Raw genomic sequence first — 15,055 nt, forward strand, 5'->3', positions numbered from 1 at the left:
CATAAACATTAACGACTACCCAAAACCATGCATTAGTAGGAAGATCACAGGCTAAGAAGGAGGAGGTATAGGTTCTAAACCCTGAGTATCTTCACAGCCTTAGACAAATCACTTAACCTCCACAGCTTCAACCTTTTTTTTTGCGCTATAACGGACCTATAATATTGCGTTAGTTTCAGGTTACATAATGATTCGGTATCTGAATATACTATGAAGTGGTCACCACAGTAAGTCTACTTCCCAGCCAATACCATACATAAAAATCTGGAGTGCTTCATGAATTTGAGTGTCATTCTTGGGCAGTGGCCGCGCTGAGCTCTGCACCATTGTACTTTTTAGTATACGTGCTGCCACGGCAAACATGGATTTTCATTTCTCATGGCTTCTGCCAGTGTAACATGCCTGCCGTTCATGTTAAAGAGGCCTATATGACTAATCAAATCTGAGTGAGGGTCACCCTTGAGAGAAGGCAAGACTCCCCCGATAGACTATTTTCTCCATCTTGGACCAGGCTATGCTTGAAGAAAAGATCGAGAAGGAAAATCATTTCTGAAAGCCCTTAGACTCTCTTACCTTCTTGGTGTCCCATGCTTGCTTAGAAAGATTCTTATCTGTCTCCGATGTGGTTTCCTCCATTCCTGGAACTGTTAATAGTAAGACTGGGGTGGGGTGGGGTGGGGTGGGGGAGAGAAGGGTGAATCAGAACCTTTTCACTCTGAAGCTATGTGGCACCAAGGGGGGAGCTTCCCCAACATACACAGTCATGATCGTGACACAGGTACTTACTGCCCCAACCAGCGACTTCTGGGGGTTGCACTCAAGTACAACAAAGGGTTTCATTCAGAGCAAAACAAAACAAAACAAAAAACTTAAAAAAAAAAGTAAGTAAGGGGCGCCTGGGTGGCTCAGTTGTTAAGCGCCTGCCTTCGGCTCAGGTCACGATCCCAGGGTCCTGGGATCGAGCCCCCCATCGGGCTCCCTGCTCGGCAGGAAGCCTGCTTCTCCCTCTCCCACTCCCCCCGCTTGTGTTGCCTCTCTCTGTCTCTGTCAAATAAATAAATAAAATATTTAAAAAAAAACCACCCAAAAAACAAAAAAACAAACCAAAAAAAGTAAGTAAGTGGGGGGCGCCTGGTTGGCTCAGTTGGTTGAGGGTCCAACTCTTAGTTTTGGCTCAGGTCAGGATCTCAGGGTCATGGGATTGAGCCCTGCACCGGGCTCCATACTCAGTGGGGAGTCTGCTTGGGATTCTCTCTCTCCCTCTCCTCCTGCCCCTCCCCATGCTTAAGCATGAGCATGCTCTCTCTCTCTCTCAAATAAATAGGTAAATCTAAAAATAAATAAATAAGCCAGAGACCCGGTGACTTAAAAAGAAATGAAAATAGGAGCTCTGGAGCTGAGGACATGTATTAATTCTGCCTCCCATGGGACCGACTCAGGCCTTGGAGGTCAGCAGAGAAATTCTCCGGGCCTTGCCCCACCTGCCACCCTGTGGTCACCTGCCTCCTAGCCCATGATGCTCAAGGTTGGCCAGGGGTTGGTTGATCTACTCATTGTAGCTGCGGCGTATGAATTAGCTGCAATGTCAGCCAGCCCCACAGGAGGAGAGGAGGGGAGGGGAGGGAAGGTCTGAGGGACTGAACGGGCATCCTTTAAGGCCCTGGAACCAGCCGTGCCTGAAGGCCCCTTTCTTTGGATCTTTTGGTTAAGGTGAGATTAAACATTATCTTTATGAGACCCGGTTTCTTTATGCGTCTTGAAGGTTCAGTCTTTCACTTGCAATAGAGCCATACTGAACACAGACAGACGGGTTAACTCCTCCTTCTTAAAACCCAGAGAGACCAGCTGTGGTGGGTGCGAGGGCAGCCAGGCTAACCCCCCACCCTGTCACTGCTTGGGTCCCTCCTAGAGAAACAGGGGCAGGTGACAGGTCTCCCCTCTCTCCACCCCGAGGACAACTGGACTCTGAGCTGCCAAGGGCCCCTGGGTTGCAGCTCCCTTCCATGGTCACAGATTCCCGAGGCATAATGACGCTTGCCTTGGAAAGCCTACCTTGAAAGCCACCCCCCTGGGGAACCCACCAAGGAGACAGCCCCCTCAGAATGGTTCCCAATATTGGGAACAGGAGGGAAGCACCAGGTGCCCTGTGTCCTCTTCACCCCCGGAGCATTTGGAATCCTCACTTTTATCATGGAGACAGTTCCTTCTGCAATCTCACCTTCACTGTCTGATGAGCAGGGATCCAGGGAAGATGGCAAGTGCACAGCCCCCGCCCAAAGGGTGAAGCTCTGGTTGATAATCCTTATTCTACCAGCAGAATCCCCCTGGTATATTTACATGTTCACACAGTGCAATGCTACCCAAGAAACTGTAAGTGTTCGGACCTTAACTGTATGTGATTAATTCTCTGGTTTCTGCGTCTCTGGGCAGATCAAGCCTGGGTGGGGTTTGCCACAGCCTTACAGCACTGTGCTCCCCTCTCTGGGTAATGCTGCCCCAGTTTTTACGTTGGCATCTACCCTCCCACAAGGGCCCAGGGACAACTGCCCCTGCGCCCAGCTCTGGGGAGAGGCTGGGGGCCTGGGCCCAGATCTGCCCTAGCTACTGCAGGGGTGTACGCACAGCCCAGTCAGAGAGGAGATTAGGAAAGAGGTGGGAAAGAACGGGCCCCATTTCCACCCACAGTAGGCAGAATGGGTCCAGGGACTGTGAACCACGAGGGTTCTGAGCTGCAGAGCCAGGGAACGGTCCAGCGTGAAGGCCTGAATTGAGTTACACCTAATGCTGAACATCTAGCTCTAGATTGCTTGGTCATGAGCTGATAAATGCCTCCTTTTGCTTGGGCTGGCTGCCCCCTACAACTGCAAGAACCGGCAAGGCCCACATACTGTGTGGCCATGCCCTGAATCCATGAATGGAAGCCAGTGTGTCTTTGCAGGGGCGGTTTTCTCTGCCCAGAAAACTCCTATGCACTCTTCAAAACCCAACTCAAGCAGCACCATTTCTGAACATGTTCAAGCCTCTCCCCTTGTCCCATAGTACCCACTGACTCCTCCTTTGCATGTCTGTCCACCTATGAGCTTGTGACCTCTGGGAGCACAGGGGCCACCCACTGGACTCGCGTGACCCAAGGAAAGAAGCCCACGTGCCCTGCCAGTACCTCTTTTCTGGTGTGCGTCCTGGGACCCGCCTGTAAAGGGCTCTGGTTGGGTGGGTGTCATTGTGCTCTGGTGCAGGGCAGAGTCCGAATTGGTCCTGAGGAGAGGAGAGAGACAGTGAGCCTAGGCCCCAGTGGGGACGATGGGATAATCCTGGCCCCACTCTATCCAGGAGATGCTCAGTGGGACAGGGTGCGAATAGTGGGTCATACTTGCGAGCTGTTGGACCTGCATAAAACCCCAAGGACACTGTTCTCAAAAGAACCACAGGAGTGACCATGAGTTTCATCTGCAAAGCCCGCTGAAGACAAAAAGCTGCTGTAGCAGAGATGTCCCTCCACTCCTAACCAGCCCCTCCCCACTCCCACCCTGTCCGTGGGCTTCTCAGCTTTGGGGGAAAGGATGGCGCCTTCCTGCTGAAACTCTCTGGACAGATGGACCCACGGTGGCCCAGCCTTGGGGGTACAAGCCCCAGCCCATCACTGGGTCCCCTTCTGGTGACAAACACCAATGGGCAACCATGCCACCCCAGGATGCTCAGTTGCAAACCAGGTGTAATGAGCAAAACGGAGAGGCAGTGATAGGAGGCTCGAAGAACGACCCAGAAAGAATGCAGCCCCTTGAAAGCTGCCAGGAGCTCTGCCTTCTGCACCAGGGATGGAGTAACTCAATGTACTCCCAGCTGCAGGTGCCTGGAGGGATGTTCCCCAGAAGAGCCCCTCGGGTACCCAGGAAACTGTGGGCACCCAGGGGAGCTGGGCAGGTCCAAGCCACATGGCTGGCAATCTGGGAATAAAAGTAAGAGCAGCATGAATCCAAAAGGGACATCCTAGCTGAGAGTGACAGGGAGGAAACTTAGTTCAAGGAGATGGGCAGGTTACAAGGGATTGGGTCAGCTGACTCTGACCCTGGGGCCAGAGGAGCAGTGAGAAGCTGGTCTGGATCCTGGCCCCCCGCATCAGATGTATGTCCCTGAGCAAGTCTTCTGACCTCTCTATGCTCACTTTCCTTATATCTAAAACGTGGAGAATAAAAGCACCTACTCCACAACGCTCTGTTCATCTTATATCAGTTAATGAATATGATGGTTGAAATTGGGCCTGATATATAATACATACTCAGTAGGAGTTTAATTACGTTATTGAATGATACATTACATGACATATCATCCTTCATATATGTGGGTTTTTGGGTTTTTTTTACAACTTACTTTTGGTCTTTGGTGAAGTCACCAAATACATATATATATTTTTTATGTATGGTAAAACAGAAGTAACATAAAGTTTACTGTTTTAACCATTTTTAAGTATACACTTCCGAGGTATAAGTATATTCACACTGGTGTGCAACCATCCTGTTATTTGCTGTAGGTGTTAACATTATATTATTGTTATTTTAGACCTCTGTAGATAATGGCACTACTGATTTTTTTCCTCTTCTAGGTACACTTGTGTATTCCTAATCTTCTGGTAATAAATGTATAATACTTTTATAACCACATTTTCAGTGACTGTTCAGCAATGTGAGAAACCATTCATAATATCGCACTAAATGACAAAAGGCAAGTTACAATACTGAATATCCAACCTAATCCCAACTCTGTCTATAAAAGAAAAAAAAAGTCATGGAAGGAGAAAAAAAATCCCTGGAAGACTCCAAAAGCTATGACCTTGGCGTTACACGGCTAGAGATGATTTCTAGAAATTTCTGGATACTTCTTAGTTTTGTCATTTTAAAGTGACTGCATATTGGTTTTCCAAGCACAAGCATGATGTAAGTTTGTTTTTGTTTCCAACAAGAGGGCTGAGGGCCGGTTCTGGGTCACTGACCTTCTCCAGCTGGTGTCCGCGGGCGGCGAGAGGTACACGGTACCGTACGGGCAGCTGTCCGCTTGAGTGTGAGTTAAGGGGACAGCACTGTTGGCTCAGGCCCCACCCCGAGCCCCAGGAACCTTGTGGCCAGGCTGCTGGGAGCCTGCAAACAGCTGGGGCCGCAGGGCGGGGGCCTTTCCTGCCTGGCTGCAAGCAGCCCCCGGGGTTCGGCCTGTCCACCTAGCACTCAGCACTCACCCCCTGCGAGCACACGTGCGGGCTGCGCCCCTTCCAAAAGGGGCCTCGGCTGTGAAACTGGGGCCTGTGGGGGGCAGTGGGGAGTCTCGTTCAGCTGACCTGGGTCTTTGACTCTTAATTCTAGGCCGACAGGGCGGCTCCCGGGGCCCGAGGGCTCTATCTGGGGCCCAGCTGGTTGGGCTGCCCCAGCCATGGGAATGAGAAGCGGGAAATAACAGGCTTCTCTGTTCTCGAATGCTGGGGGGGGGTCCCAAGAGCAGCCACTCAGACTCTGGTGATGCGGCGGGGGGGGGGGGGGGGGGCGTGGCTGGCTGGCTGGCTGGCCAAGCACCAAGAGGCAGCCAAGTCTTGGGGGCGGGGGAGAAACTCCCAACGATCTCTGCTTGGCCAAGGTGCAGAGGAGAATTCTGTGTCTTCAGATGGAGCCTCCCTTGGATCTGTCTGGGTCTGGCGCAGACCCCCCTCAGCCCGGCTGCCTGGGCTGGGCTGCCCTCTGCATGGCCCCAACATGTGGACACCCTGCTCACAGCCTTTCTGGGTTCCACTGCCGCCAGGCGTACAACACAGTGTGGGTCCGACCTTACCTTCCCCAACACTCCCCGCAGGCTGCATGCTCCAGCAGCCCAGGGCCTCTGTCCCCGTGTGCCCCTGCCCTAGCCTAAGGCTCTTCAGCTAGCCACACTGCCTCTGCCAGGGTTGCCTTGCAGCTGTGCCCTCCCTCAGTGCTGGCCCGGGAGTGCTGGAGGGCTGGGGCAACCCCTATTCCAGCTCCAGAGCTGGCAGCTCAGTCACCTAGACTCCGGGTCCTGTCGTCACCAACAGCCCCCCTCCGTCCTCCGGGTAAAAGATATCTGCCGTCCGTGTTTGTCCACTGACAAGGGCCGGCGATGTGGGGAGCCCAGCCGGCCACGCTCTCGGTATACTCTGTCCACCAGCCCGTGGTGCCGGGTGGTTCGGCTGGTGTCCAGGCCCGAGGACTGGAAGGGTGTCTGGGCGGGGGGGGGGGGGGGGGGGGGATTGGGGAGAAGGAGACCAGAAAAGAGAGAGAAACCCAAACAGTTATCAGCCGTGGCCTGAGATCCAATGCAGCTCTGCCCCCCAGGATCTGACCTCAGGGCCCACCCCACCCCCACTCCTGAGACAGCCTTTGTCCCCACTCTGCAGCCCAGACGGGCTTCCTCCTGCAGCCGGGGCCCCCCAGCCTCTGAGCACTGCCAGGGTAGGGGCGAGCTGGGGATCCTGGGTGCCGGGCGGCAGGCGTGCAGTGCGGCTGGCATGCACGGGCCAGGCAGCGCAGCACAAGCTCGGGGCCCGGTGCCGGCTGGGGTGCCAGGGGTGCAGACGGCCCAAGCGCCCCCCAGCCTCGCCAGGTGCAAACAGGCCTCCGCCTTCTCTCCCTGGGCCTGGCTGGCCTCCTCTCCCCACCTACGTCATCCCTGGAGGGGACTGCCAAAAGACAGCCCCCAGGGCTTCCAGCCGAGGACGTCAAGGGGCCCACCTGGCCAAGTGCTGGCTCCCCAGAGGCTCCTTATTGAGCCCGGGCCGGTCTTGATTGAGATGAGCCCCCCACGCCCTCCCCCACCACCTCATCCCTTCACCACTGAAGCCAAGTGCAAGCGCTTTCTGGAGCCCTGGCCCACAGCTTGGCCGGAAGGGGCTTCCTTCCAGCACCTGGGGCTGGCACGAGGCCTCCGGCCAGACCTTGCTCCCTCTCCCAGCTCCATGCCCCTGGGGCCCCTGGGAGCCTGCTCCCTGCCTGCCCTGGTGCCGTGGGGCCCCTCGCCATCTGACTGGGGCGAGACTGGCAACCTTAGCCAGCTCTGGAGGCAGCCAGTCCCCCCGCCCCACCATCTGGCCCTTGGGCCCTTCTGTCTTCTCTGGGCAGCCAGGCAAAAGCAATTTCCTTCCGGAAGACTGCCACTGGCTGGAATCACTGCTCTTCCCTACCCGTCTGAACGCCTGGGCCAGTGTTCAGGGCCGACAGCTCTCCCTGGAGTCTGGGCCCCCCTGTTTCTCTCTGGCCCAGATAGAATCCTGCCAGCTTGGGTCTTTCTGCACTTTTGCCTCCAAAAGGTCTTGGGACTGGAGACTTCAGTGACTGAGGGAAGGTGGGAACCTTGCCATCCAGGCACAAACACCGGAGAGCAGGGGCTGTTCATCTCCTCCCAGAGATGCCTAGAAGGCCGGGGAGTTGGGGGTGGGGGGAACCAAGGGAGCTGAAGCAGAGCCAGAGGCAGAGAGAAGCTCGGGCCCGGCCACAGCCCGGTTCACCAGGCTGTACCTGGGATCCACACACACATACATGTGCATGTGTCACAGGAACGAACCATGCAGCATTGATGCCCATGCTCGGATCCCCCAGGCGGGGGCCTCTTGACGCAACTAGACGCACTTCCCCACACAGGGCAGGGGGAGGTGCAGAGTGGATCCACTTCCGTTTGGCAGACAGGACACTTCCCGCCAGGCCACTGGGGCGACCACGCAGGGATACCCAGCACCCGCGCACGTGCCAGGGACGCCGAGGCCTCAGCCCAGGGGCTCATTTACCAGAGAGACAGGAGCCGCTGCCAGGGCCTCCCCCAGATATCCGCTGGGCTGAAAATGCAAAGAACCGATACTTTGAGACACTCCTGCCTCGTCCGGCCCCCCAGCGGGATGCCCAACAGGTCCCAGGATACCCTTGGCCCGAGGAGGCTCGACGCCAGCCCTAGCCAGGGCCATACTGGGGGAGCTGCCCAGAGAGATGCTCCCTTTGAGGGAGAAGGGGATAGGGGAAACAGAGGAAGGGGAGAGGCAGGAGGAGGGGAGAAAACTCAAACTAGGATGGGCCTTGACAAAGAGGTCAGGGTCTTGGAGCACATTCAGGATCGGCGCAACAGCCCCATGTGTCCGCTCCAGCAAGGAGGCCATGTGAGGAGGGCCATGCTCCAAGGAGCCCAGGGGATGTGGAGCTGAGCCAGCCTAGGGGACCCCGGGCCAGTGCCCTCCTACATCCCAGCAGTAGTGTGGGAGGAGGAGGAGCTGAGGAGTGACTCCGGTGGGTGGGGGACTGAACTCCATGCAGGACGGGCCTGGCTCCACCTGGCCTGTCAACAACATGGACAGACGTGGCTGTTTCTGAGGCCCTGTCCCAGAAAAGGGGCGGGTGTGTGGCCGTCTGGTGGACCTGTCCCTACAGAGCCCAGACAAGCTGGGGGTGGCCCTGGCACCCGGTCCCATTCCCAGGCCCACCTCACCCCTGCTTCCACCTGCAGACCAGGGTCAGGGCATAGCCTGGGGTAAGAGGCCAGCCCGGCACCCAGGCGGTGGGCCTTATCTCTCATTATTTATGATAAGGACGTGCACGGCGGCTGTGTGGCCTGCGGGAGCCGCGTTGTGTGCGTCTCTGCCAAGAAACGTTTGCAGACAAGTGGGGTCAGGCCACAGGGCCTCCTTCTGAGAATTGCTGGGCTTGCGGATTAGTGAGGCAGGATGGAGCCAAGCCCCAGAGGCCCCGAGCGGTTCCCGATGCCGCACAGCCGGCCAACAGGTGTAGCGGCTGCCGAAATGCTCTTGGCCAGACCACAGCCTCACTGTGGGCTCTGCTGACAGGGGACAGGCAGGGGGATCCAGGCAAGGCCTGGCCAAGCCTTCCCAGGGACAGGAAAAGAGTAGGTGGGGGCGGGGGGAGGCGGGCTGCTGCAATTATCTGGTGACCCCAGCTATCCGCAGTGGCCAACACACACGCTTGCTCGCTCTGTGGCCAGGGTGGGGCCCGGATATGACGTGCACCAGGTGGGAGGCTGTTGGGGGGGGGGGTGGGGGCTCACCTGGAAGGGCAGATCCACGGTGCCACTCCCAATCTGGTTGACGTTGGGCAGGGACCCACCGTAGTACTGGCCACGGCTTGGGCCCAGCTGCAGGTACTGAGACTTCTGGAGCTGGAGCTGCAAGAGAAGCCAGCAGCTGCAGTGCGGGCCCGACAACTTCCCCAGCATATGAGAAGAGTGCCACCCCAGGGGGCTCCCAGAAAGGAACTAAGCGATGGGGTCAAGGGCACCAGCCACGGAGGGTATGGGACCCTGTGACTCAGATACTCAAAGGAGCCAGGTGTCTCTCCACCCAAAACAGCAGAATCAGAAAGCCAAGGTGCCCCAGGCAGCTCTCTCTAGGCAGGGCAGCGGGCCCTGTGCGGAACTGCCTCCATGAACCTGGGGAAGTCTTGCTGATTCACTTGCATGGTTTGTGAATGAGCAACAGAGTATCGGGCAGACCTGGAGCCTAGAGCCTATGGAGGCGGCCCCTCACCCACCCAGGGGAGCCATTTCTTATCACAGCCAAAGACTGCATTCCCGGGGTGCAGGCCAGAGGCTGTGAATGGACGCCCGGACACAGGAGAAATTGTTTTTCCAATGGCCTGAAGCAGAGGGACCGTCTCAGAAGCACAGCGCTGACTTTCAAAGCGCATGATGTGTGATCCCTCTGGGAGCACACACAGGGCAAGCCGGTCGGCCAGACCCTGCCCGAGTGCTAAGGGGGCCTGCCCAAGCCCCCAGGCTCCTTCTGCCTTTCTTGCTGGCCTCCCTGGAGCTGGGCCCAGTGGAGGGCCTTCATCTGGGATGGCCCAATGCCTGCACAGACCTCCACCCGTCACTCACATGGGGATATGGCCCACTGGGCCACACCTCAGACCCAGGAGCCCAGCTCCCTGACTGGCCGCGGCTGCCTCGAGGTGAGGCTGGGACCTGGCCTCCTCTCCCTTGAATAGCTGATTCCACTTTCCTGGGAACAACAGATGTCCCTGGCATGGTCAGCGCCACTCGTGGCCCTCAGGGCTGAAAGTCCACGACGCCTGTCCCACTCCCCTTGGGAGGCAGGCGTCGTGTCCGAGGGGTGGTGGCTGGGCATTCAGGGAGGATGGGCGTCCGTTCTGGCCTGGGCTGGGGCGGTTGCTAGGGTCGACACTGTGTACACAACAAGGCCGGCTCACGTTCCCTCACAAACAGCTCCTGGCAGCGCTCCGTGAGCTGGCTGCCCACGCCGCCCTGCTCTCCCACGCCGGCCCCTGCTTCCTGGGGGGCCTTGGATCCTGGAGGGGGAAGTGAGGCTCGGGAACTGGCCGCCCGCCCAGCAGAGCACCTCACCCAGGTAAACAGCTGTTTCCTGCGGACTGCGGTGGCGTCAGGAGGGAGACTGACCTTGTTCCATCCTTCCTGGGTGGTTCTTGGGTCTGCGGGGCCCGCCCAGGATCTGTCTCCAATGGCTGGAGACCTCACTGGGAACACCCCACTGCGTCCCTCCCACCCTACAGTCCCACGAGATGAAAGAGGCCAGCCGCCGGCCAGGGTAAGGGGGAGACCAAGCAGGGTGGGGCCCCCACCCCTGCCTGGGTGTAAGTCACCTCAGACCCAAGACACCCACGGGCTTCCTTGCGGCAGAAGCCTGCATTGCATCCAACTCTCAAGAACCATGTGGCCCCCCCACTTCGTGGCCTCGGTTTCCCCCTCCCGTTTGTCCAGGAGTAGGTGGGAATGCCTGCCATGTGACACAGGAAGTGCTTACACCACAGGCTGAACTGCCAGCTCAGGGAGCCCAAGCATTCTGTCCAAGCACTCCACAAAGCCGCCATGTTCCAGGCCAGAAAGAGCCTGGTGTTGGGGACGATCTACAGGACTGGGCACTGAGAAGATGCTCATGCTCGCACGCTGCTGTAACACCACCCCTCCCAGGCCCCACCTGTGTCTGAGCCTTTCTAGCAACAGCCTCCCACCCACCTCCCCACTTTGCTACAGGACTGTCAGGCTTTGGAGAAGAGCCTCTAGGTCTGGAGTGGAAGGTGTGTGTGGCCCTGCACTTCTTTTGGGGGACCCTGTGCCTGTCCCTGGTTGCATATTGGCAGCGCAGGAAAGTGTCCACCTGGCCTAGAGAAGTCTGGCCTTTGTCCTCAGATCCTGAGAGGTGGAAGCCCTCTGAACATTCTGCCTGACAAGACTATCTTTGTTTGCCTGGGGTCTTGGGCCACACTGGGCAGTCTATGCCAACAGTGTGACTTAGGGTAGGGGTCTTAGGCCACGTTGAATCAGCTCGCCCCCTGCAGGGGCTAGAGATGTAGATCACCTGTGTGGCAGTCAGCCAGGTCCATGTGAGTGAGCTCCAGTAAAAACCCCGGACACCGAGGCTCAGGGAGCATCCCTGGACGGCAGTACACCATGCGTGTCGTCACACACCGGTGCTAGGAGAAGAGAAAGCTGTCCACAAGACTCCACAGACAGGGGACACCCAGAAGTTCCATGCACGGAATACCCTGGGTGTCTCCACCCCAGACACCCCTTCCCTTTGCCGACTATAACCTGTGTCCTTTTGCTTGTCATAAACCCTGTGAGCATAAGAGCTTCCAGTGAGTCCTGTGTCTCTCAAGTGACCCGCTGATCTGAGTGTGGTCTTGGGGACCCCCTAACTTTGCAGGAGCTGACTGCCATCCCAGGCCTTGCCAGGAACCCCCAGGAGCAGGGTACCGAGGTGAGAAGTGGAGCCCTGCCCAAGAACCTGCTGCTCAGAGGGCCCATGGGAAGGAAGGACAGCAGAGTGACACCACCAGGCCGGACCTGATGAGCTGCTGAATGTTGAAACTCAAGCCTCTTCCTATTGCCAAGTCACAGCCCTTCGTGCATCCTTCCACCCAGCAGTCCTCACTCTGTGCCCCCTACGATGGCACTTGTCCCTAACCTCGCCAACAGAGCTCCGCAAACCCAGCATCCAAGCCAGGGCTGTCGCTCAGCAGCATCTGCTCATGGAACAAATACGTGTATGAACACGTGAGTGAGTTAATGAATGAACACCGCTGTTCCTGCTCTCAAGGGCCGACTTTCACAAGCCAGGTGACAGGCCCATCTGGAGGCCACACAAGCGCCTTTCTGAAGGCCAAGACAGCTTCCAACACAATTACAGGCCCGAGGTCGAAACAGGGCTTGGATGCCTCCCCCACCCCCACCCCATCCTCACAGGCTGCTGGAAAGGGCAGTGCAGAGAGGCCCAGCCAAGGCTGTCAGGTGCTGGAGGCCACGTGCTCAAATAGGAGACCTGCATCTCTCAGGGCTCCCCCTTGCTTGTGGCCTGTGGCCGGATATCCCGGAGTAGGAGTCCCGGCCTCCCGACTATGAGAGTGGGCCCCACTCCAGATTCAGAGGGCCTGGGCTGAGGGTGGGTGGGTGCCCCATTACCCAGGCTTTTGCCATAACCTCCCTACCTTCTGCTCTCCCCACTCCTTGGCCCCAAAGCACCCTGACTTTATGAACCTCCAGGGCCTTGGCCTGTGACAGCCCCCCTTCCATGCCCATCCCAGAGGGGACTCCTTGACACCCACCCAAGGAGTAGCCCCTCCAAGTCACTATCACATCAGCCTCTAGCTTGGTTTGTATTGTTTTTAATAAAGCTTTCATCACAGAAGTTTCAGATTTACAGAAAAACTACAAAGATGGTACACTGTTCCCCAACACCCCTCAGCCAGCTTCCCCTAAAGCCACCCTTCTGCCTTACTGGGACAAAATTAGGAAAGTGGCGGTGTTGCGGCACACCTGGCTGATCCAGACCCACTTGTGTGAAGCTTCCAGTGTGCCTCATCAGGTTTGCTGCACTGGAAATACCCTTGCTCCAGGACCATGTCCAACATTCCTATCTGGTCCCCACCAGATGGCAGGGACCCAAGACTCATGGTCTTCTGGTCACGCTGTGTCCAGTGCCAAGACTGTGCGTGGTCATGCTGGACCCTCAGTAAGTACTACCATGTGTCTGCCTTACCTCCCACCAGCCTGCTGCAGCCTCGGATCTTTCCAGAACAATATTCCCAGCCCATGCCTCTCAAACCCTCTTGCTCTCAGGTTTGAACCGACTGAGCAAGCAGCATCAGGCCCTAGGGGTCAGAGGTATCTCGGGGTTGACGCCATCCACGATCGATGGCCATGAAGCTCAGCACAGACCTTGGCCACCCTGCGCTCAACATTTCCCCCACGCCAAGCATTACAGATGGCACCCCAGGTGTCCCTGAGCCCCCACCATGGGCACAGAGCCCTTCCCAGCACATTTAAGCTATCACAATAGGCCTACCTTCAGTGTTCCAGGGCTACCGCAACAAAAGACCATAAACAGGGTGGCTTAAAACAGTAAGAATTTACTCTCTCATGGTTCAGAAGACAGAAGGGCTGGGTTGGTTCCTTCTTGAAGCTCTGAGGGAGAGTCTGTCCCAGGCCTGTCCCAGCTCCTGGCAGCTCCAGGGCTCCTGGGCTTGTGGCCACATCCCTTCAGCCTCCACCTCCATCCCCTCATGGCCTTCCCCTGCGTGTGCCTCAAATCTCCCTCTACTTTCTCTTATAATACCTATCACTGGATTCAGGGCCCACCCTAATCAAGAATGATCTCATCTTGAGCCCCTTGATTATATTTGCAAAGACCCTCCTGCCAATAAAGTCACATTCCCAGGTTCTGGGGTAAACACATGGACACAGGTTTTGGGGGGATACAAGTCAACCCAAGAGAGGCCCTCTGAGGGGAGCACCAGCACACACCACTTTCCAGATGGGAAAAGCGAGATTTGCCAGGCAAGGGAACTGCCCAAGGTCACCCAGCTTAGAAGTGGCTGAGCAGGGAACGGACTCCACTTCTGGAATTTGACCCCTGCATGACCCTGCGGACCAGCAGGCAGCCGGTGCTACACTGTGAGAGACCATGTGGCATCGTGGATGAGCGCACACCAGTTCCTCTGGGAGCCTCCAGTCAGAGCATCGATCCGATGACAAGTCTACCACACTGACTCCATCAAGGTGGGACCCAACACAAGTCTCTCTGCAAAAAGCCGCTTGGGGTCCTGCCTCAGCCCGAGGACCCTTGTTTCCAGGCAGGCCACCCCCACTTCTTGACACAGCCCATGCCTGGACCGCCTCCCTTCCCCCAGCACAGTGCACATCCCCCACCTTTGTCCATGCCCACACCCTCTGCAGGCCTGCTGGACACACCCCCTCCCCCCTTCCACCCTGGCGGTATCCACCAGCCAGGCAGAGGGGAAGCCACAAGGCTGGGGAATGGGGGCCGGCGGCCCTGGGAAGGCCTGGCGTGCAAACACACATAGTTCTCCAGGGCAGCCCCCAGTCTTCCAGGACCCCACACAGGATGCAGCGACACCCCTACCTACCAGCTCCCCCCAGTCCTCACTCTCTAGATGAAGCTGGCCTTGGCTCCCCCCCACCCCCCACCCCTTCCAGCAATCGCCGTGGCAACTGGCTGGCTTTCTAATGAGATTAAGGGGAAGCAGACCTGCTGAAGGCTGAGCTCTGCCCTCTGCAAAGCCAAGGCAAGCGTGGGGGCCGTGCTGCAGAGGGCCAGAGAGGAGCTCTGTGCTCCAAGTGGACCCTAATACCCCCCCCCAACCACCGCCACCAAAAAAGGCCTGCATGGTCTGGCCCTCTGCTCTCCACCACCAGAGCAGGTCGCTGCCTTGGGGTGTTCACACTGGCACCCCCTCCTCCACTGGGTCAGCCCAACACTGTGCCCCCCACCTCCACAGGATCACCTCCTCCACAGCTCACTATCCAAACCCACCTGACTGAGGTCCATCTCCTCTCACCAGACTGTCAGCCCCACAAGGACCCTGGCACAATGGAGTTGTGGTTTGGCATCCACAGGAGGAACCTTTGTCTGGATGAACATGTGAGTGTAGGATGCACTCAGAGTCCCAGACAGGGATAATTTTTCTCCCACAACCACACAGGACTACCTGCCCCCCTCACCTCCTCAGGTAAAATGAGGCCCAAGGGAGAATGGCCAGCTGCCCAAGTACAGAGAGGCAAAGAACCACCC

The 15,055-nt window shown here is 57.3% G+C and overlaps 1 protein-coding gene across 2 annotated transcripts in view; it reads right to left on the reverse strand.

Annotated features, from left to right (window-relative positions):
• CRTC1 (CREB regulated transcription coactivator 1) overlaps positions 1-15,055 on the reverse strand; it is a 72,536-nt gene that overhangs the window by 20,798 nt on the left and 36,683 nt on the right. Inside the window, exons 2-7 of one of the 2 annotated variants that reach the window (XM_088028926.1) lie at positions 9,037-9,153; positions 7,775-7,822; positions 6,048-6,216; positions 4,988-5,048; positions 3,161-3,255; positions 574-659 (exon numbers count right to left, since the gene is read on the reverse strand). In XM_088028926.1, the coding sequence (XP_087885052.1) occupies positions 574-659; positions 3,161-3,255; positions 4,988-5,048; positions 6,048-6,216; positions 7,775-7,822; positions 9,037-9,153 (576 nt within the window). Of the gene's footprint in view, positions 1-573; positions 660-3,160; positions 3,256-4,987; positions 5,054-6,047; positions 6,217-7,774; positions 7,823-9,036; positions 9,154-15,055 lie in introns of both variants that reach the window. The other variant, XM_088028928.1, reaches the window with a different exon arrangement.

This window comes from Eumetopias jubatus, unplaced genomic scaffold (assembly GCF_037043125.1).
Source record: "Eumetopias jubatus isolate StellerSeaLion01/CBP00866 unplaced genomic scaffold, mEumJub1_p1.0 scaffold_1, whole genome shotgun sequence".
NCBI classification, from domain to species: Eukaryota; Metazoa; Chordata; class Mammalia; order Carnivora; family Otariidae; genus Eumetopias; species Eumetopias jubatus.